General features: G+C 51.9%; 1 protein-coding gene and 1 long non-coding RNA gene across 6 annotated transcripts in view; one reads left to right on the plus strand and one right to left on the minus strand.

Annotated features, from left to right (window-relative positions):
* FBXL19 (F-box and leucine-rich repeat protein 19) overlaps positions 1 to 16,149 on the plus strand; it is a 22,436-nt gene that overhangs the window by 1,731 nt on the left and 4,556 nt on the right. Inside the window, exons 1-9 of one of the 5 annotated variants that reach the window (XM_005882055.2) lie at positions 7 to 52; positions 1,221 to 1,421; positions 3,027 to 3,170; positions 3,288 to 3,374; positions 3,460 to 3,678; positions 4,169 to 4,330; positions 5,408 to 5,919; positions 13,556 to 13,719; positions 13,809 to 13,970. In XM_005882055.2, coding sequence (XP_005882117.1) covers positions 1,245 to 1,421; positions 3,027 to 3,170; positions 3,288 to 3,374; positions 3,460 to 3,678; positions 4,169 to 4,330; positions 5,408 to 5,919; positions 13,556 to 13,719; positions 13,809 to 13,970 — 1,627 coding nt within the window. In that variant the 5' untranslated portion in view covers positions 7 to 52; positions 1,221 to 1,244. Of the gene's footprint in view, positions 1 to 6; positions 53 to 1,220; positions 1,422 to 3,026; positions 3,171 to 3,287; positions 3,375 to 3,459; positions 3,679 to 4,168; positions 4,331 to 5,407; positions 5,920 to 13,555; positions 13,720 to 13,808; positions 13,971 to 16,149 lie in introns of those variants that run through there. The other 4 variants (XM_005882052.2, XM_005882057.2, XM_014529802.1 and 1 more) reach the window with 4 other exon arrangements.
* The window catches only part of LOC106724035, a 14,583-nt gene continuing 5,154 nt past the window's right edge, over positions 6,721 to 16,149 (minus strand). The window contains exon 2 of the long non-coding RNA XR_001359784.1: positions 6,721 to 7,049. This is a non-coding gene — a long non-coding RNA (uncharacterized LOC106724035). The remainder of the gene's footprint in view (positions 7,050 to 16,149) is intronic.

Consider the following 16,149-nt stretch of genomic DNA (forward strand, 5'->3'; position numbering starts at 1 on the left):
ACCCGCCGGGAGCTGCCGAGAAGGGAGAGATGGCTCCCGGGACACGTGTGAGGTGGGTTCGTGCGGCTCCTCACCCCCAAACCTGGGCAGCTCCCACTCCCATTCATCCTCAGCCCGGCCTCTGCCTCCCCCGCCCCCAGCCTCACCCTCTCTGCTCCCAACTCCTCATCTCCCGTCCTTCATCCTGTTCCCTCTCAGCCCTGGGGAGCTGGCCTTCCTTCCTCGATCCTGCTTCCCCTCGCAGACCCCCATCCCCGCCTGCAGTTGCCGCCCTCTAGGCCCCTCCCCTGAGCGCTGGAGGGCCCCTTCCCCACCCCCATAGATGGGTCTGCAAGTCCCTGGAAGGGGGAGCTGGGGTAAGACGGGGCCGTGAAGAGACCCTCCAGGCCTGCGGGGACCTATCTGGGAGGATTCGGTTTCCATGGGAAGGACGGCCCAAGGGACTCTGGACAATTAGGGGGGAAGCAGCCTGGGAAGCGGGTTGGGGACACATGGAGGAGCCCATCCTGTGTGTGTGAAGGTGTCAGGCTGGGTCCTAGGGTCCCAGGGGATCTAGGAGTTGCCCAGGTTGACCTGAGAAATACAAAAGGAGGCGTCTCCGAGCAGAGGACTCTGGGGAGCTGAGGAAGGGAGGTCTTGGGGGAAGGAGGGTCTCAGCCTGGAAGTTGGGCAGCAGAGTGGATCTTTAGGGATGGGGGCAAGGATCCCACTGGGTCTGGTTCGGGGAAGAGAAATCGGGTGGCATTGTGTATGAGAGAGGAGGGAGAAAGAAAGGCCTGGCGCTCCCACCTAGGAGCCTGGGTGTCTTGGCGGAAAATCGGGAGGATTTAGGTTGGGAGGGCACGGGTACAGTGCCTGTGGGGAGCGGGAGAAGTTGGGGCCTCCTAATGGGACTCCACAGACAAGGAGCCCTGTTTCCCACGGAGCTTGGATGTGGGGATGTCAGTGGAGGGGCCGCTTCCCATCATCCTCCTTGGGCGCGTCAGGGAGGCCTGAGGAAGTATTGAGGAGCCAGTGCTGGGCTCCAGAGGAGCCAGGTGGCTGCTTGGGAGAGCTAGGCTGCAGAGAGGGGTCCCCCTACGCCCTGCAGGAGGGGTGACCTCCATGTTCCTTGGCTCCTTGGGTAGGAGGGTGAGTTCTGCTGCCTAGAAATGGAGGGAGCTGTGGGGAGTTTCAGGGCTCCAGTGGGCCCACCTGACCCTGTCGCCATTCACCCACAGCCCTCGGCGTTGCTGACGCCCCCAATGTCGTCGAGCAGCCGGGGGCCGGGGGCCGGAGCGCGCCGACGCCGAACCCGCTGCCGCCGCTGCCGGGCCTGTGTGCGAACTGAGTGCGGGGACTGCCACTTCTGCCGAGACATGAAGAAGTTCGGGGGGCCCGGGCGTATGAAGCAGTCGTGCCTGCTCCGGCAGTGCACTGCCGTGAGTTCTGCCCTTCCACCCCCACCCCCTTTGGGGCTCTGGGCGCCCTTCCCCAGCTGGCCTAAGTGCCTTTCTGGGGTGGCTGGTAACTCCTTCCTAGGGTTTACTGTAGGGTTGGTTTGTTCACTCATTCATTCACTGGTTTGTTCAGATGTCCATCGGGCCCATTTCCCCCCCCCTCAGCTCCAAGCTGAGGGCGATGTTAGGGCACAGAGGAATCTAACCCAGTCTCTACCGTCATACTTTCCCCAACTTTCAGAGGCACAGACCCATAGAAAACCTGGCCCCTCGCATCCCACTCCTTAGAGCTGCGGTTCTCAACCGGTGGGTTGCGACCCCTTTGGGGGTCGAACGCCCCTTTCACAGGGGTCGCCTAAGACCATCGGAAAACACATATATAATTACATATTGTTTTTGTGATTAATCACTATGCTTTGATTATATTCAATTTGTAATAATGAAGTTGGGGGTCACCACAACATGAGGAACTATATTAAAGGGTTGCAGCATTAGGAAGGTGGAGAACCACTGCCTTAGAGGTATCTGTGAATAGGTCTTACTTAGCCTTCTTTGGCCTCTTCCTCACCTGCCAGAGTGGATTTGAGGCTGAGCTTACCCTTTGTGTGACCTTGAGCAAATCACTGAATCTCAAAGGTACTGTCTCTGCAAAATGTTTCTTTTGCTGAGTTATAAACAATAGCACAGATATGCAAGTGCCTGCTACCAGGCCCAGCGCACAGTAGGTTTCTGAGGAACATAGGTTTCTTCTCAGCTGTCCGCGTCCTTTGAGCTTCCCAGGGCTCCGGAGAGCGGCCCTTCCCCTGCAGCCATGAGCCTCCAGTAGCATCCTGTGCCCCCTCCCCACACCATCACTTCCTTTTTCCCCTCCAGCGACTCTTTACTGCTTGGTCTCTTCACCCACAGCCCCTCTCTTCTCTTTGTCCCCCAGCCCTTGCCCACTTTCCTGTTCCTTCTTCCCCCTACCTGCTTCTTCCTTGAGCCTATTTCACAACCTTTTTCCCTGATATGACTCAGTATTACCACTGTCCTCCCCAAAGTCATGTTATCTGAAGGCTGCTCTCTTTTCCTTAAGACCAGCCTTTAGTGTTCCTAGGAGCCTTGCCCAAACCCGGTTCATTGTGAGCTCCAGAGCAACGCTTAGGCTGCCCTCTGAGCACACTCAGAATCTTCCCAGGCTGCTGTCGCCTCCCCTCCAGCCCTCTCTGAGTATTAGTGTCATATTTGCGTATGGTCTCCCTTCCTCACAAAGCCAGCAACAATTCCAGGGTCATACAGGCCCGGATCTAGCTGAACATTCACAACAGAGAACAAACTATGTAACAAATGGCCATCTTGCATTATCTCATTCTTAAAGAGTTCTGCACAGGAAAAATTCCTAGCCCCATTTTACAAATGGAGAAACAGGAATGAGATTAAATCAGTTGCTCAAGGTCATACTGCCAAAAAAGAAGAAATAATTCGAGATCTGATCCAGCTTGGCCTTAGGTTCTAAACCTCCTCCAGCAGCCGGCAAGGTTCCCAGAAAGAAGGGTCTTTCCCCTGTTGCTTGCTTTCGGGTCCCTGATGCCCCCTCTCCCCCAACAGCCCGTGCTCCCACACACAGCCGTGTGCCTCTTGTGTGGGGAGGCTGGGAAGGAGGACACAGTGGAGGGAGAGGAAGAAAAATTTGGTTTGAGCCTCATGGAGTGTACAATCTGCAACGAGATCGTCCACCCTGGCTGCCTGAAGGTGATGGCCCCGGGGAACCTGGAGTCGGGGATGGGCAAATTGTCAGGGAGCAAGGAGGTTGGGAACTCTGCCTCTGACTTCACTGATACCCTATCCATTCCCTGCCTCTGCCCACAGATGGGGAAGGCTGAGGGTGTCATCAATGCGGAAATTCCTAACTGCTGGGAGTGCCCTCGCTGTACCCAGGAAGGCCGGACCAGCAAGGTAGGGGCAGGACTGGGCTGGGTGCTGGGCTCCCAGTGGGCTGGGGAGCTGTGCAGAATCTCACCCCCAGCATTCACCTCCTCAGGATTCAGGTGAGGGACCAGGCCGCCGAAGGACTGACAACGGAGAGGAGGGTGCCAGCCTGGGGAGTGGATGGAAGCTGACGGAGGAGCCGCCACTTCCACCACCTCCACCCAGGCGCAAGGGCCCCCTGCCCGCTGGGCCCCCCCCAGAGGACGTGCCTGGGCCCCCCAAAAGAAAGGAGAGGGAGTCAGGGAATGAGCCCCCAACCCCAAAGAAAAAGGTGAGCCAGGGAGCATGCTCACTACATTCAGCCCAAGGGAATCTGGGAGTGGTAGTCCTGATCCTTTTTGGGGAGGGTGGGCCCTCCCTGGGTTCCCTCAGGGATTGTTGGGAGATGTAATTCAGGAGGTGCTGGGGGGAGGATGGGGCACACTCAGTGTAGAGAAGAGGTACAGGTGAGAGGGCAGCGGGCACTGGGCAGTGAAGCTTTGGGAGCCCCGGGTACTTTAGGGATTAGGGAAAGAGCATACTCAAAGCTGCTACAGAGGAAGAAGGAGGGGCTAGAAAGGGCCCGAGGGGGAAGAAAGAAGAGATGAGAGCATACTCACTGAGCCAAGACATTGGTTAGAAGGTGAGCATGCTCAGAGTTCTCCTTGAGGTGGGGGCTTCTGGGAATTGTAGTCCAAGAGGAGGCCATGGATCTTAGTTTTGTGGACAATGAGGGGCTAAGGGTCTCTTCCTTTCCCTATGTCTCCCTCTTTCCCTGGTAGGTGAAAGGAGGCCGTGAGAGGCACCTGAAGAAGGTGGGTGGAGACGCCTGCCTCCTCCGAGGATCGGACCCAGGCGGCCCAGGCCTTCTGCCCCCCAGGGTTCTGAATCCAAGCCAAGCTTTCTCGTCCTGCCACCCTGGGCTCCCTCCCGAACACTGGGAGGTGTGCCGGGGACCTCCTCCCTCCCTCTCCCATCTTTCCTTGCCCCACCCTCCACCCTGGAGACAGATCTGTGCTTTCCTGCTCACCTTGTCCTACCCCTGCCCCACTTGGCCACGATGGGCATCTGGACCCTGGAAGAATGGAGGGGGAGAGTGGGTTGGGGCCAGGGCCACAGGAGCCCCTGACTTTCCAAGAACCCTCAGGGTATTATCTGACCGTTTTGCACCATCTTTCTAAACCTTAAAGGGGAAAGAACTGAGTCCAAATCTCTGCCTGCTGACTCCTTGTGTGGTCTTGGCAATTTGTCAGCTGCTCTGAGCCTCAGTTTTCTCATTTGGGAAATCTACCTTCCTTATCTGCCTATCGCACTGTTTAAATCTCCTGAAAGTAAATGGACTTTGTAAATTATAAAACTTACCTAGATTCGAGGAAAATGAGGTCCAGAGAGGTTAAAAGACTGGTCTAAGGTCATACAGCAAAGCCCGGAATCAGATGTCACTTTGCATGGACACACTAAACCTGCCTGATTGCATTCAAATCCTGCCTCTGCCATTTGTCACTTTGGCGCTTAATCTCTCCGAGCCTATCTGCCTCATGTCTAAAAAGAGTGACCCAGGTTGCCACTCCATTCAAGCTCTGTGAGGATGTGCCGAGTCAGCCAGTGGGATGCTCTGCCTGGGCCAGGTGATCTTTGTTATTCTCACATCCCTGACTGGACACTTGGAATTGTCTAGTCCAACGCCCCATGTTGTAGATGGTGAGACAGGGGCTTCCCAAGGTCACACAGAGTTGATGGCCAAGCCAATACTCAAATCTGGGCTATGTTTTCATAGCATGCTGCTTGTGGAAATTCATGAGCTACTGGAACCCATAAGGTGTTTAATTCTTTGAATCAGTGCCTTCACGTGACATAAGGATGTGAAGTTCAGGCATGGCTTGGCTAATGCCTCACATTGCTCAGAGCCAGGGCTGGGTCAGGACTCTCCCTTGGACTGTTCATCCCCTGGTGACTCCTCAAGGGCAGGGGGGTGGGAGAGTGTGTGTCGGACCCTAGAGCCGTCTCCTATCTTTCTGCAGAAACCAAAGCCACCTTTGGCCTCTGCCGAGGGCCCAGCGGTGCCATCCCCATCACCACAGAGGGAGAAGTTAGAGCGTTTCAAGCGGATGTGCCAGCTGCTAGAGCGGGTGCCTGACACCTCCTCGTCCTCCTCGGACTCAGACTCAGACTCCGACTCATCGGGCACATCCCTGAGTGAGGATGAGGCCCCTGGCGAGGCCCGAAATGGGCGACGGCCAGCCAGGGGCAGCTCAGGCGAGAAGGAGAACCGCGGGGGGCGACGGGCTGTACGCCCTGGCAGTGGGGGGCCCCTCCTCAGTTGGCCTTTGGGCCCTGCCCCACCACCCCGGCCCCCACAGCTGGAGCGTCATGTGGTACGGCCCCCACCTCGAAGTCCTGAGCCCGACACACTGCCTTTGGCTGCTGGATCCGACCACCCTCTGCCCCGTGCTGCCTGGCTTCGTGTCTTCCAGCACCTTGGGCCCCGAGAGCTGTGCATTTGCATGCGAGTCTGCCGGACTTGGAGCCGCTGGTGAGTGGCCTGCACAGGCCTAGGTTCTATTGCTGACACCCTCCTCACTTTCTGGGTGACTTGTCACCTGTTCCTTATCCTTCCTCCCTGGTCACTGCTACTTCTGTAGTGTGTGCACACGACAGCACGATACTTCTGCATTTACTGTGCATGGGCTGCTTTCTGTTTTTGAGCTCATTTAATCCTCATAACGACTCTGTGAGGTAGGTACTATTACTCCCTCTTACAGACGAAGCTGAGGTCAAGATCATGTGGACAGGAAGCAATAGAACCAGGAATTTGAACCCAGCCCCTCTCTGCTGGGTTCCCGAATCTTTCCTCTTAACAATATCATTTTTGAGTGTTTAGTATATACCAAGCATAGTGCTGACTGTTGTATATGATCATCTCATTTGCTTTTCACACTTCCTCTTCTGAGGACAATCGTACCTGCTTCATTTACACATGAGAAAACTCTTGTCTGCGCCGGCCCCTGCCCTGTCACAGGCAGCCATACTTGGGCCTCCTGACCCCGAGTAACGCCTTCATGCCCCAGAGCCACCACCAGCTCCCTCTGCCCGTCCTCCCCCACCTCCCCACTGCTTCCTGAACCTTGTTTACTCAGAAATCTCCCTCAGCTTCCAAACCGCTGGTCTTCCTCCCCCCAGTCAAACTCTCGGAACACTCTGTTCCCCTCACAGCTCATGGAGGGGATGAGCCTTCATTCATTTGTTCATTTTCATGTTCTAATCAGTTTCTGGGGTGGTGCAGATACTGCGTCTGTTTTATCTTCATGTTCCCAGCACGAGACAAAGGGCAGTATAGATGCCCAAGAAATATTTTATTACGTGAGAAAATTCAGGCTCTTTCTCAAGCACTTACTGTGGATTAGACATCCTGTTGGCCACTTTGCAAATGTTAGCTGATTTTCCTCATGATAGCAGCCCTGTGAGGGAAGGAGGGACTCCTGAAGTCACAGTACAAGTTAGTGCTGAACTCAAACTCTGATGCTTTTCCTGTGGGTTCTGGGTGCTAGTTCATGCCTACTGGCGTCTGGAGGTCAGTGCCTGTGGTTCAGTCTGACTCTTCCTCTCAGGAGCTGTCTGCCGTTGGGCCAATTTCTTAACTGCTTGTGGCCTCCTTTTCTTCATCTGTTAAACCAGGAGGACCAGAACATTTACTTCAGAGTTGTTGGCGTGGTGTTTTTAATTTAACTTATTGTGTTGACGTTGATTAGTAAGATTCTGTACTGCATTGTCTGTGTACCTCATAGTGTTTTTGTAGCTGAGGGCAGTGCCTGGGAAAAAGAAACTACTTGATGCCTTAACCATAATCATTACTATTCACTCAGTTACAAGTCATTACTGAAAGCTCAGACTTTCACATCCTCAGAACATAGCTCCACGTCAGCCTGCAACATGGAAGCAAATAGTGAGAGCAGGTGCTGGAGATGACCACCCGGCCTCATGTGATAGTTGGGGAAGTGTTTGCTGAGGCCTCTTCATCAGGGCCAGCTCTGTGCTCGGTACATGGGATTCAGAACTGAAGGGGACTTGATTTCGGCCTCAAGGAGATACGTGTGACCAGAGGTAGAGAGAGGCTGGACTGCACAGTGGTTTCCAGCTTGGGCCCTGGAGTTTGGTCCTTACGTGTTTCATCAGCTGTGACTCCGGCACTTCCTGGATGTATGGCCGTGGGTGGATAGTTCTACCTATCAAGGCCTCGGTGTTCTCATCCACTATCTGGAGTTCAAATTAATACTTTGTAGGGATTAAATGAGATGGTTCTTGCAAAGTACTTAGCATCGTTCCTGGAGGGTACTAAATACTCAATAAAATGGTGGTTTTCCATAAGAGGCGAAGGGTAGGGCAGAGCAGGGACCCACGGGGCACAATGGGAACACTCAGAAGGCTCTCTAAGGCCTGTGAGCAGAAGCAGGGGCAGGGAATGGAGAGAAGTGACTCAGGTTGAGAACTTTTTTAAGAAGCAGAAGAGCCCTGGCTGGTTTTGTTCAGTGGATAGAGCGTGGGCCTGCAAACTGAAGGGTCCCAGGTTCGATTCTGGCCAAGGGGATTGCAGGTTCGATCCCCAGTAGGGGACGGGCAGGAGGCAGCCAATCAGTGATTCTCTCTCATCATTGATATTTCTATCTCTCTTCCCTCTCCCTTCCTCTCTGAAATCAATAAAGATATATTTAAAAAAAACAAAAACAGAAGAGCTTGGATTTGGTGACTAAGTGGCTATGGGGCCGCAGGGTGACTCAAGTGAGTTTCTGGGCCACAAGCCTGGGTGGGCAGCAGTGCCGGTCCTCACGTTGGGGAATACCAAAGGAAGAGAAGCAAGTTGTAGGGGAAAGGGAAGCACACAGATTTGACATGTGTGGTTTGGAAGGTTTGTGGGCCAGTCGGAGCTAGCAGGGAAACAGCTGGATGTACAAGTCTGAGGCTCAAGAGAAAGGTCCAAGTTTAGAAACTAGGGACACAGCAGTGAACAAACAGGCAGGAGAGCAGGCAGTTGCAGGTTGTCCTGTCTGGTGGCTTCTGTCTTCTCTTGGAACTAGAAGGTGAAGTGATTTACCAAGAGAAAGATCCAAGTTTGGGAGTTTTTAATCTATAGATATCAGCTTCCAGGAAGAAAGCAGAAGACAGAATGTCAGTATTTGTGAGTTAGAGAAAGAGCAGCCAGAGACTTGGAGGAAATCAAGGGCGGAGCTGTGCTCTAAGGGAGGGAGATGGAGGAAGGAGTGAGTGGTGAATAGTGTTGCATGTTGGCAAACGGAGATCAAGGACCAGAGTGGCGGTTGCGTTTTGCTACAAGGAGGCCTTGGTATCCTTGGCTGTGCTACAGGGGGGTGGGGAGACCGAAGGCAGGTCACATAGGGTCAGGGACATCAGCTTCTAGGCCAGGACTTAATGGCTTGCTGCTGTACCTGGTTTCTAAAATGGTACCTGGCATACCGTCGGTACTAAGAAAATATTTGTTGAATGAATGAAAGACAGTGAGAAAATCAGGATGGAGTGTAGAAAGAGGTAGTGAGAGAAATTTGTAGGTGGGGAGCAGGAAGTTGCAGGCTTTCCTCTCTGGTGACTTCTATCTTTTCTTGAAACTGGGAGGCGAAGTGACCTGTCAAGACGGAGGGGAAGCCCTGGCAGGGTAGCTCAGTTGGTTAGAGTTGTCCTGATATGCCAAGGTTTTGGGTTCGATCCCTGACCAGGGCACATACAGGAAGCAGCCAATGAATGCATAAATAAGTGGAACAATAAATTGATCTCTCAAATCAATTTTTTAAAAAGGAGGGGAGAGAAGGCAGGCAGAAGTGTCGAAGTTGTTGAGTTGCAGGGAAGAGGGGTGGGACTTTGGGGGACATGGGCAGAGAGAGTGGCAAAGAAGGGACTGGAACACAGGGTCAAGGCCAGCTGGGGTTGGAAGTAGAGGCTTAGAAATGACAGATTGGAGGACAATGGAAGCATCTGGGAACCGAGAGCTGAGAGGGAAGAACTGGCTTTGACTGGAGACCAGGAGGCTGTTGAGCTCCTTCCAGGTGGCCGTTTGGGCTGCTCCATCTCTGTGTCCCCAAAAGGGAGGTTTAGGACTGCATTTTAGGATTTTTGAGGTGGGCTTAGTAGGGGATGACTTAGGGCGGTGATGGCGAACCTTTTGAGCTCGGTGTGTCAGCATTTTGAAAAACCCTAACTTAACGCTGGTGCCGTGTCACATATAGAAATTTTTTGATATTTGCAACCATAGTAAAACAAAGACTTATATTTTTGATATTTATTTTATATATTTAAATGCCATTTAACAAAGAAAAATCAACCAAAAAAATGAGTTCGCATGTCACCTCTGACACGCGTGTCATAGGTTCGCCATCACTGACTTAGGGGGTAGCTGGAGTTAAGGGTAAAGTGAATGGTTTAGAGAACTTGACATCAAGCCCTGACCCCCCTGGATGATGGCATGCTTCAGTCCCTGAGCAGTTCTTCCTGCTTTTTGCCTTAGTGTTATTCCCCAGCTTAGAAAGCACCCATCCATGGCTCCCTGTTGCCCTCACAACGAGCTCCCACAGTCAGATTGGACATGAACAGTGCCCCAGTGGCTGCAGTAAACACTTCCCCTGTACTCTCTCTCTTTGTCTTTGCAGCAAACCTTTGAATTAAGTGTTGCATTTAATTCCTTTTATAGTTTGGAGAATGGCCCAGAGGGCAAGTGACTTGTCTAAGGTCACACAGAGCACAGAGGTGGCAGAGCTGGGATTTAGTACCCATGCCCTTCACCTCTGAGCTGTGTGGCCACAGCAATTCAGCCTGGCATTCTAGTCCTTCTTTTTTAAAAAAAATGGGTTTTTTATTCTATTTATTTATTTACTTATTTATATCCTCACCCAAAGATATTTTTAAAATTGATTTTAAAGATAGAGGAAGAGGGGAGAGAGAGAGAGAGAGAGAGAGAGAGAGAGAGAGAGAGAGGACATTGATTGGCTGCCTCCCACATGCACCCTAACCGGGAGAGAGAGAGAGAGAGAGAGAGAGAGAGAGAACGAACGAACATACATTGATTGGCTGCCTCCCACATGCACCCTGACCGGGGCCCAAACCCTCAACCCTTTGGTGCATGGGACAACACTCCAACCAACGGAGCAACACTGGCCAGGGCCATTCTAGTCCCTCTTGACATGTCACCCCTACCCTAGGCCTCCTCTGTAGCCTCAACCTCTGCCTCTTCCCCACTCACCAGAGTTCAGGCTCCCGATCCAGACCCTGACTCTGCTACCATTTAGTAGCTGTGATACCTTGAACAAGTTTCTTAACCTCTCTGAGCCTCATTTCTCTTTACTCTAAAAAGGAGATGGTAATAGTATTTACCTGCTAGAGCTATTGTGAGGTTAAATGTTTAATACATACAACAGTACCTGGCACATAGTAAACCCTTGATAAATAGTAGTTATTAGTGCTATAGTCGTCATCATCATCATCATTCTTATTATTAGGAGATGATGAATTGTCCTTTGTTCATGCTGCCTGACTTCTCGGAGCTCTCTGTGTTCTCTCTGTATCCTGGACCTGGGTACTAGTTCTTCCCCGTCTGGAATGTACACTGGCTTCCTACCCACTCCTCGCTGGAGCAGTGACTGCTGTCCTTCAAATCTCATCAGGCATTGTCTCCCTGGGCGGTCCCTGTCTCAGCCTTCTCATTGACTCTTATCATGTTCTTTGTTGCTTCAGTTTCTGTGGACTGGCTGTGTCTCCCCCACTTCCTGACTGCCTTGTGCCCAGTGGAGGCTGGACACTAAGTATCAGTAGGGCCCTCAGTGACTGTTGGCTGCTGCTCTGAGGTCCAAATCCAGTTTCCTGGTCATGCAAGAGCAAAGGGATCCATTAGCTCCAGGACAAGAAAAGTCAGGGGAGACTTCCTGGAAGAGGAGGCACTGGCGCTGAGCCTTTAAGGATCTGGGTTGGTTGGCATTTCCAGCACAACATATGTGCCAAAATGTGTTGGCACCAGACAGCCTTGTGTGTCTGTAGGCTGTGGTTTGGCCTGGCTCTTGTAGAGTACGATACAGAACAACTGGGAGCCTATGTGTACCTCCAGGGGGAAGGGGTTCCTTTCTAGCCATGGAAGATCCAGGAGGAGCTTCAAGGTGATGGTCGCACTTGAGCTGGGACTCGATTGGGTCAGAGTGGGTAGAGAGAGGTTTTGAATGGAATAAGATTTTGCTGAGTAGAGAGAAAGGGCAGGACCTAAGGACAGAAGTTGTGTTGAGGGTGGGGTTTTTGTTTTGTTCTTTTCCTTTTTAGAATTGGAGAGATTTGCAAATGTTAGTGGTTGAGTGGATGGAACCAGGAGTGGGAGAGGCTAGAATGCCAGAAGAGGGAGGAGTGGTAGGAGGTGACCGGGCAGGGAGGTGGAGTTGTTGGGATTGAAGCCTTAAGGTCTGGGCCTCCAGCCTTCCCTAAAATGTCACCCAGGGGCTCCGAGGTATGCCTGGCAGTTTTAAGTAGCACAAAAAGGCTTAATTCTTTTATTAATTTTGAAAAGGAGGTCTCTCCATTGTGTGCTGTTGCATCTTTAATACCTTTCTTATACTCATCTCCCTGTTTAACACAAAGTCTTTAGGTGGTAGCCCAAAGCTACATCGACACCTGTCTAGAATTTAATAACCCTGGTCTGTGTTTATTATATTTATTTCTATGGTTAACACATTTATGTGAAACAGTGTTGGTTTTAAGTGCATAGAGGGGATCAATTTAAAGATAAATTCATGTTCTGCAGATAAGTGAATAGCAAATGACTGGGGTTGGAGAAAAAGCCCTTCAGAATTGGGGGACAGGGAGAGATACATCCTCCTGGGCCCTCTCCACCCCTGCTGCTTCTGACACAGTTCATCTAACCCAGTGGGAAATTCCTGACATGCCCTCCAGAACTGCATTAAGAAGAGTTTTCAGCCCTAGCCGGTTTGGCTCAGTGGATAGAGCATTGGCCTGCTGACTAAAGGGTCCCAGGTTCGATCCTGGTCAAGGGCACATGCCTGGATTGCGGGCTCGATCCCCATTGGGCGTGCAGGAGGCAACTGATTAATAATTCTCTTCATTGATGTTTCTGTCTCTCTCTCCCTTCCTCTCTGAAATCAATAAAAATATATTTAAGAAAGAAAGACTTTTCAAAGGGAGTCTCAAGGAACTCTTAGTGCACCGCAAAGTATTAATAGATAACCTTTGGTGGGGAAGGGTTCCCTGATGAAATAAGTTTGGGAAGCCCTTTCCCAAAGGGCATGTCAAGGCTGTCAGAAATGCTGGGATCAGGAAACCTGCTTTCCCTTTGTTCAGACCTCATTCATTTTTGTAGCTTCAATACCTGGGACCTGCCAGGTCTTCCATAAACATTGACCGGGTGAATACATGAAAAGCTGTAACTGCAGTGTGTGTGAGCAGTGCTCATGGAAGCTTGGCCCCATTCTTTACAACAAATGCGCAACAGATAACCTGCCGTGCCCGTGGCACCGTGCTGGGTACTGGGGAAACCAAAGGGAAAAGGCCAGATGTGCCCTTGTGGAGCCTGCATTGTAGTTCATGGGACACAATAGTCAAAGAGAGCAAATAGGGCTGTAAGTCAAGCCTTAGGCAGCTGGCCATCAGGGTGGGCCAGATGTGGATCAAGAGCAGAAATTGGTAGAGGAGAAGTGACCACAAGCCAACAACATAACTTGGTGAGCAGTCCCAGGTGGGGGCTGGGAGTGCCGTAGCTCCCTTTGGTGTTACAGCAACTACAGTATGTAGGATGTTTGTGCCTTAAAGCTGTAAGGTAAGAAAACCAGAAAGACCTCATTTGCTCTTGCAGCAGCCCTGAGGGGCAGGCCAGTAAGGGCCATTATCTTCATTTTCTAAACTAGGCCCCTGAGGCGCAAGGAGAATGGAGTTTACCAGGAGGAAGACTGTTTGAAAACTTCTTAACTAACATAGTTTTTAACGAAACTTGCATCTAGTTCAGTAATGGGTTTGAGCCCCAAACTCAATCCTCTTGGCCTGGGTCCTGGAGCTTCCTGCAGCCCCCTCCTCCCACCTTCCGTGTGGATCAGGAGAAAACGGGTGTGCCATTGAGTGTGGGGAGGGCTGTGGGCTCCCTGAGAGCTGAGGGCTGTCTACCCTCTTGTGGCTGCCAGGTGCTATGACAAGCGTCTGTGGCCTCGAATGGACCTGAGCCGGCGGAAGTCACTCACTCCCCCCATGCTTAGTGGTGTGGTTCGTCGCCAGCCCCGAGCCCTGGACCTCAGCTGGACAGGTGTCTCCAAGAAGCAACTCATGTGGCTTCTGAACCGACTGCAAGGTATGGCAAGGTGGTGAGGTTGGATAGAAGGACTGTGGGATAAGCCTGGCACAGAGCCCTCCCAGCACCAGCTTCCTAACTTCCCCCAGGCCTGCAGGAACTGGTGCTGTCTGGCTGCTCCTGGCTCTCTGTCTCTGCCCTGGGCTCAGCACCACTGCCAGCCCTGCGGCTCCTGGACCTGCGCTGGATTGAGGATGTTAAAGACTCCCAGCTCCGAGAGCTGCTGCTGCCTCCGCCAGACACCAAACCAGGTGCAGCCTCCGTTGGCTCATTTGTAGAACGGGTTGGGCAAGGTGGGGTTCTGAGGCCCATGCGAGGTGTTAGAGGGTTTGAAGAAAGGATAGAATACTTGAGTTTGAAAAGGAAGGCCCTGCTTGGCCATTGTTCATTCACTCACCTACTGTGCGCTGGGCCCTGTGATAGGAGTGGAGGGAACAGGATGAAGAGGATGTAGTAGTCCCTGGCCTCCAGGGGGAGATAATTATGGGATGAAGCACAATAGAGGACAGGAGGATGGCACTGGATTCTGGGAAAAGCCAGGGGATCTAAGTGAAGCCCTGGGTATGGTGGGCTCCACCGACAGCCTTCTCCAAAGGGAGCAGTGGCTATTGCTGTGGGAGAGTGTGCACCTCTGTGGCCAGTCACTTCTGTTTGTCAAGAGGAACCAGGTTATACAGCATGATGTGGTAGGCTAAGGGCTATGGTGGGGGTGAAGGAGCAATGCAAGAAGCCCTCCTTAAAGGAGCTAAACTGAGTCCTGAAAGGGACACGGTTTTTCCAGGGAGTTTGAGGCAGAATAAGTAGTTTTGTGGGGCAGGAGGCCTATATTGACTGAGGGGGATGCTGGGAGCTGAGGCTGGTCAGGTGAGCAGAGGTCTGGTCACCTTGGGGGTCATACGAGGTGTGGGGTCCTGAGGCCTGGGGCCTCCTTGTCTAGCCAAGAAATAGGATGCTTACAGTAGCATCCTCTCTGGTCTGCACCAGTCTGTTCTTCACTCCGAAGTCAGGGGAACCATCCAGAAAGACAAATGTATCCATTTCACTCCTGTGCTGTAAACTCTTTTTTTGTTGCTTCCTGGTGTTCTTTGGATAAAGATCAGTGTTTTACTGTATTCACTAAGGCCTGCCATAGTCTGGTTCCTGCTCACCCATGAGGTTCCTACATTTTAGCCACCTCAACCTCCTTGCCAAGTTCCCTCCAGCCCCAGGGCCTTTGCCTACTCTTCTTTGCCTAGAATGCTCTTATCTTCCTTCATCTAATTAACACCTAATCACCTTTCAGGCTGCAAGGTAAATGCCACTTCTTCCTAGAAGCCCTCCATGATTCTCTTCCCCATTGAACTCAGGCCCCTCTTCAACTTTGAGAGAGTTCCCTCCCAGTATAGAAATGATTTGATTAAAATCTTTCCTCTCACTAGGTTCTTAAGCGCTGTGAGGGCAAGGACTAGCTTTCACAGCTCTTTCATGGCTCCCTTCTTCCTACCCTCCTCCACTGCACCCCTTCACAGCAGCCTTGGAAAAGAGGTAGAGAAGCAACTAGGATTCTTTGCATTTTCTGGATGAGGTACCAGAGGTCCAGAGGGGTTGAGTGCTGCAGGTCACACAGGCAAAGCCAGACCAGAGCACTCACCCATCGCCCACTCTTACTGGAACTGGACTGAGCCAGGAAGATGTGGGCTCATGGAAGGGTGAGCATTGGGAGCAGTGCATTCCATGAGGCGAGGAAGTGCTGGTTGGCTGGCAGACTGACCCCATCTCCTTCTGCCTGAATTCATTTCAGTTTAAGCGCCTTTATCAGGAGTTTGCAAAGATGAGCCTTCTGGGCCCTCGAGGCCTATTGTGCATGTTGGAACTCTACACCTACTTTTCTGATCTTGGCTGCCTGGTTTGTACAGCATTCCTGGAGCAAAACTTAAAGTTCTACTTCTTGCTTTTGCCCCTGCTATTTTCTGCCTGGCGTACTCTTCTCCCACCTCTCCACAGGGTTAGTCCTTGAAGGCCCAGCTTAAATGCTGCCACCTCAGTGAAACCCTCCCTGATGCCTCCTTTTCCCTGTCCAAGCCAGGGTGCCTCTTTCCTCTGCTTTCCTCTAATGGCTTAAGCTTCGGCCCAAGGTTGATGGCATCTGTAATGTATTCCCTCTCTAAGCTCTCAGCTCCTCAAATGAAAAAAAGGAGCGGCTAGAATTCAGAGCTTGCCAAGTCAGGTACTCACAGAGGCAGCAAGTGATGAGATTGGTGCAGGACATTAGGAAGTAGCCTCTAGCAACCCATTCCCAGCCAATGGTCAGGTGAAAGGGTAGCCCAGTGATGTCAGATCTTACAATTTTCAAGGAAAAGCTCAATATCTAAATCTATATATATAAAAGCCAAGCGACCAGAAATACTGGCACTGCAGCCAGCCAGCCAGCCCAATGGGGGGGAGGGGGGA

The sequence above is a fragment of the Myotis brandtii genome, unplaced genomic scaffold, assembly GCF_000412655.1.
Source record: "Myotis brandtii unplaced genomic scaffold, ASM41265v1 scaffold698, whole genome shotgun sequence".
NCBI lineage: Eukaryota > Metazoa > Chordata > Mammalia > Chiroptera > Vespertilionidae > Myotis > Myotis brandtii.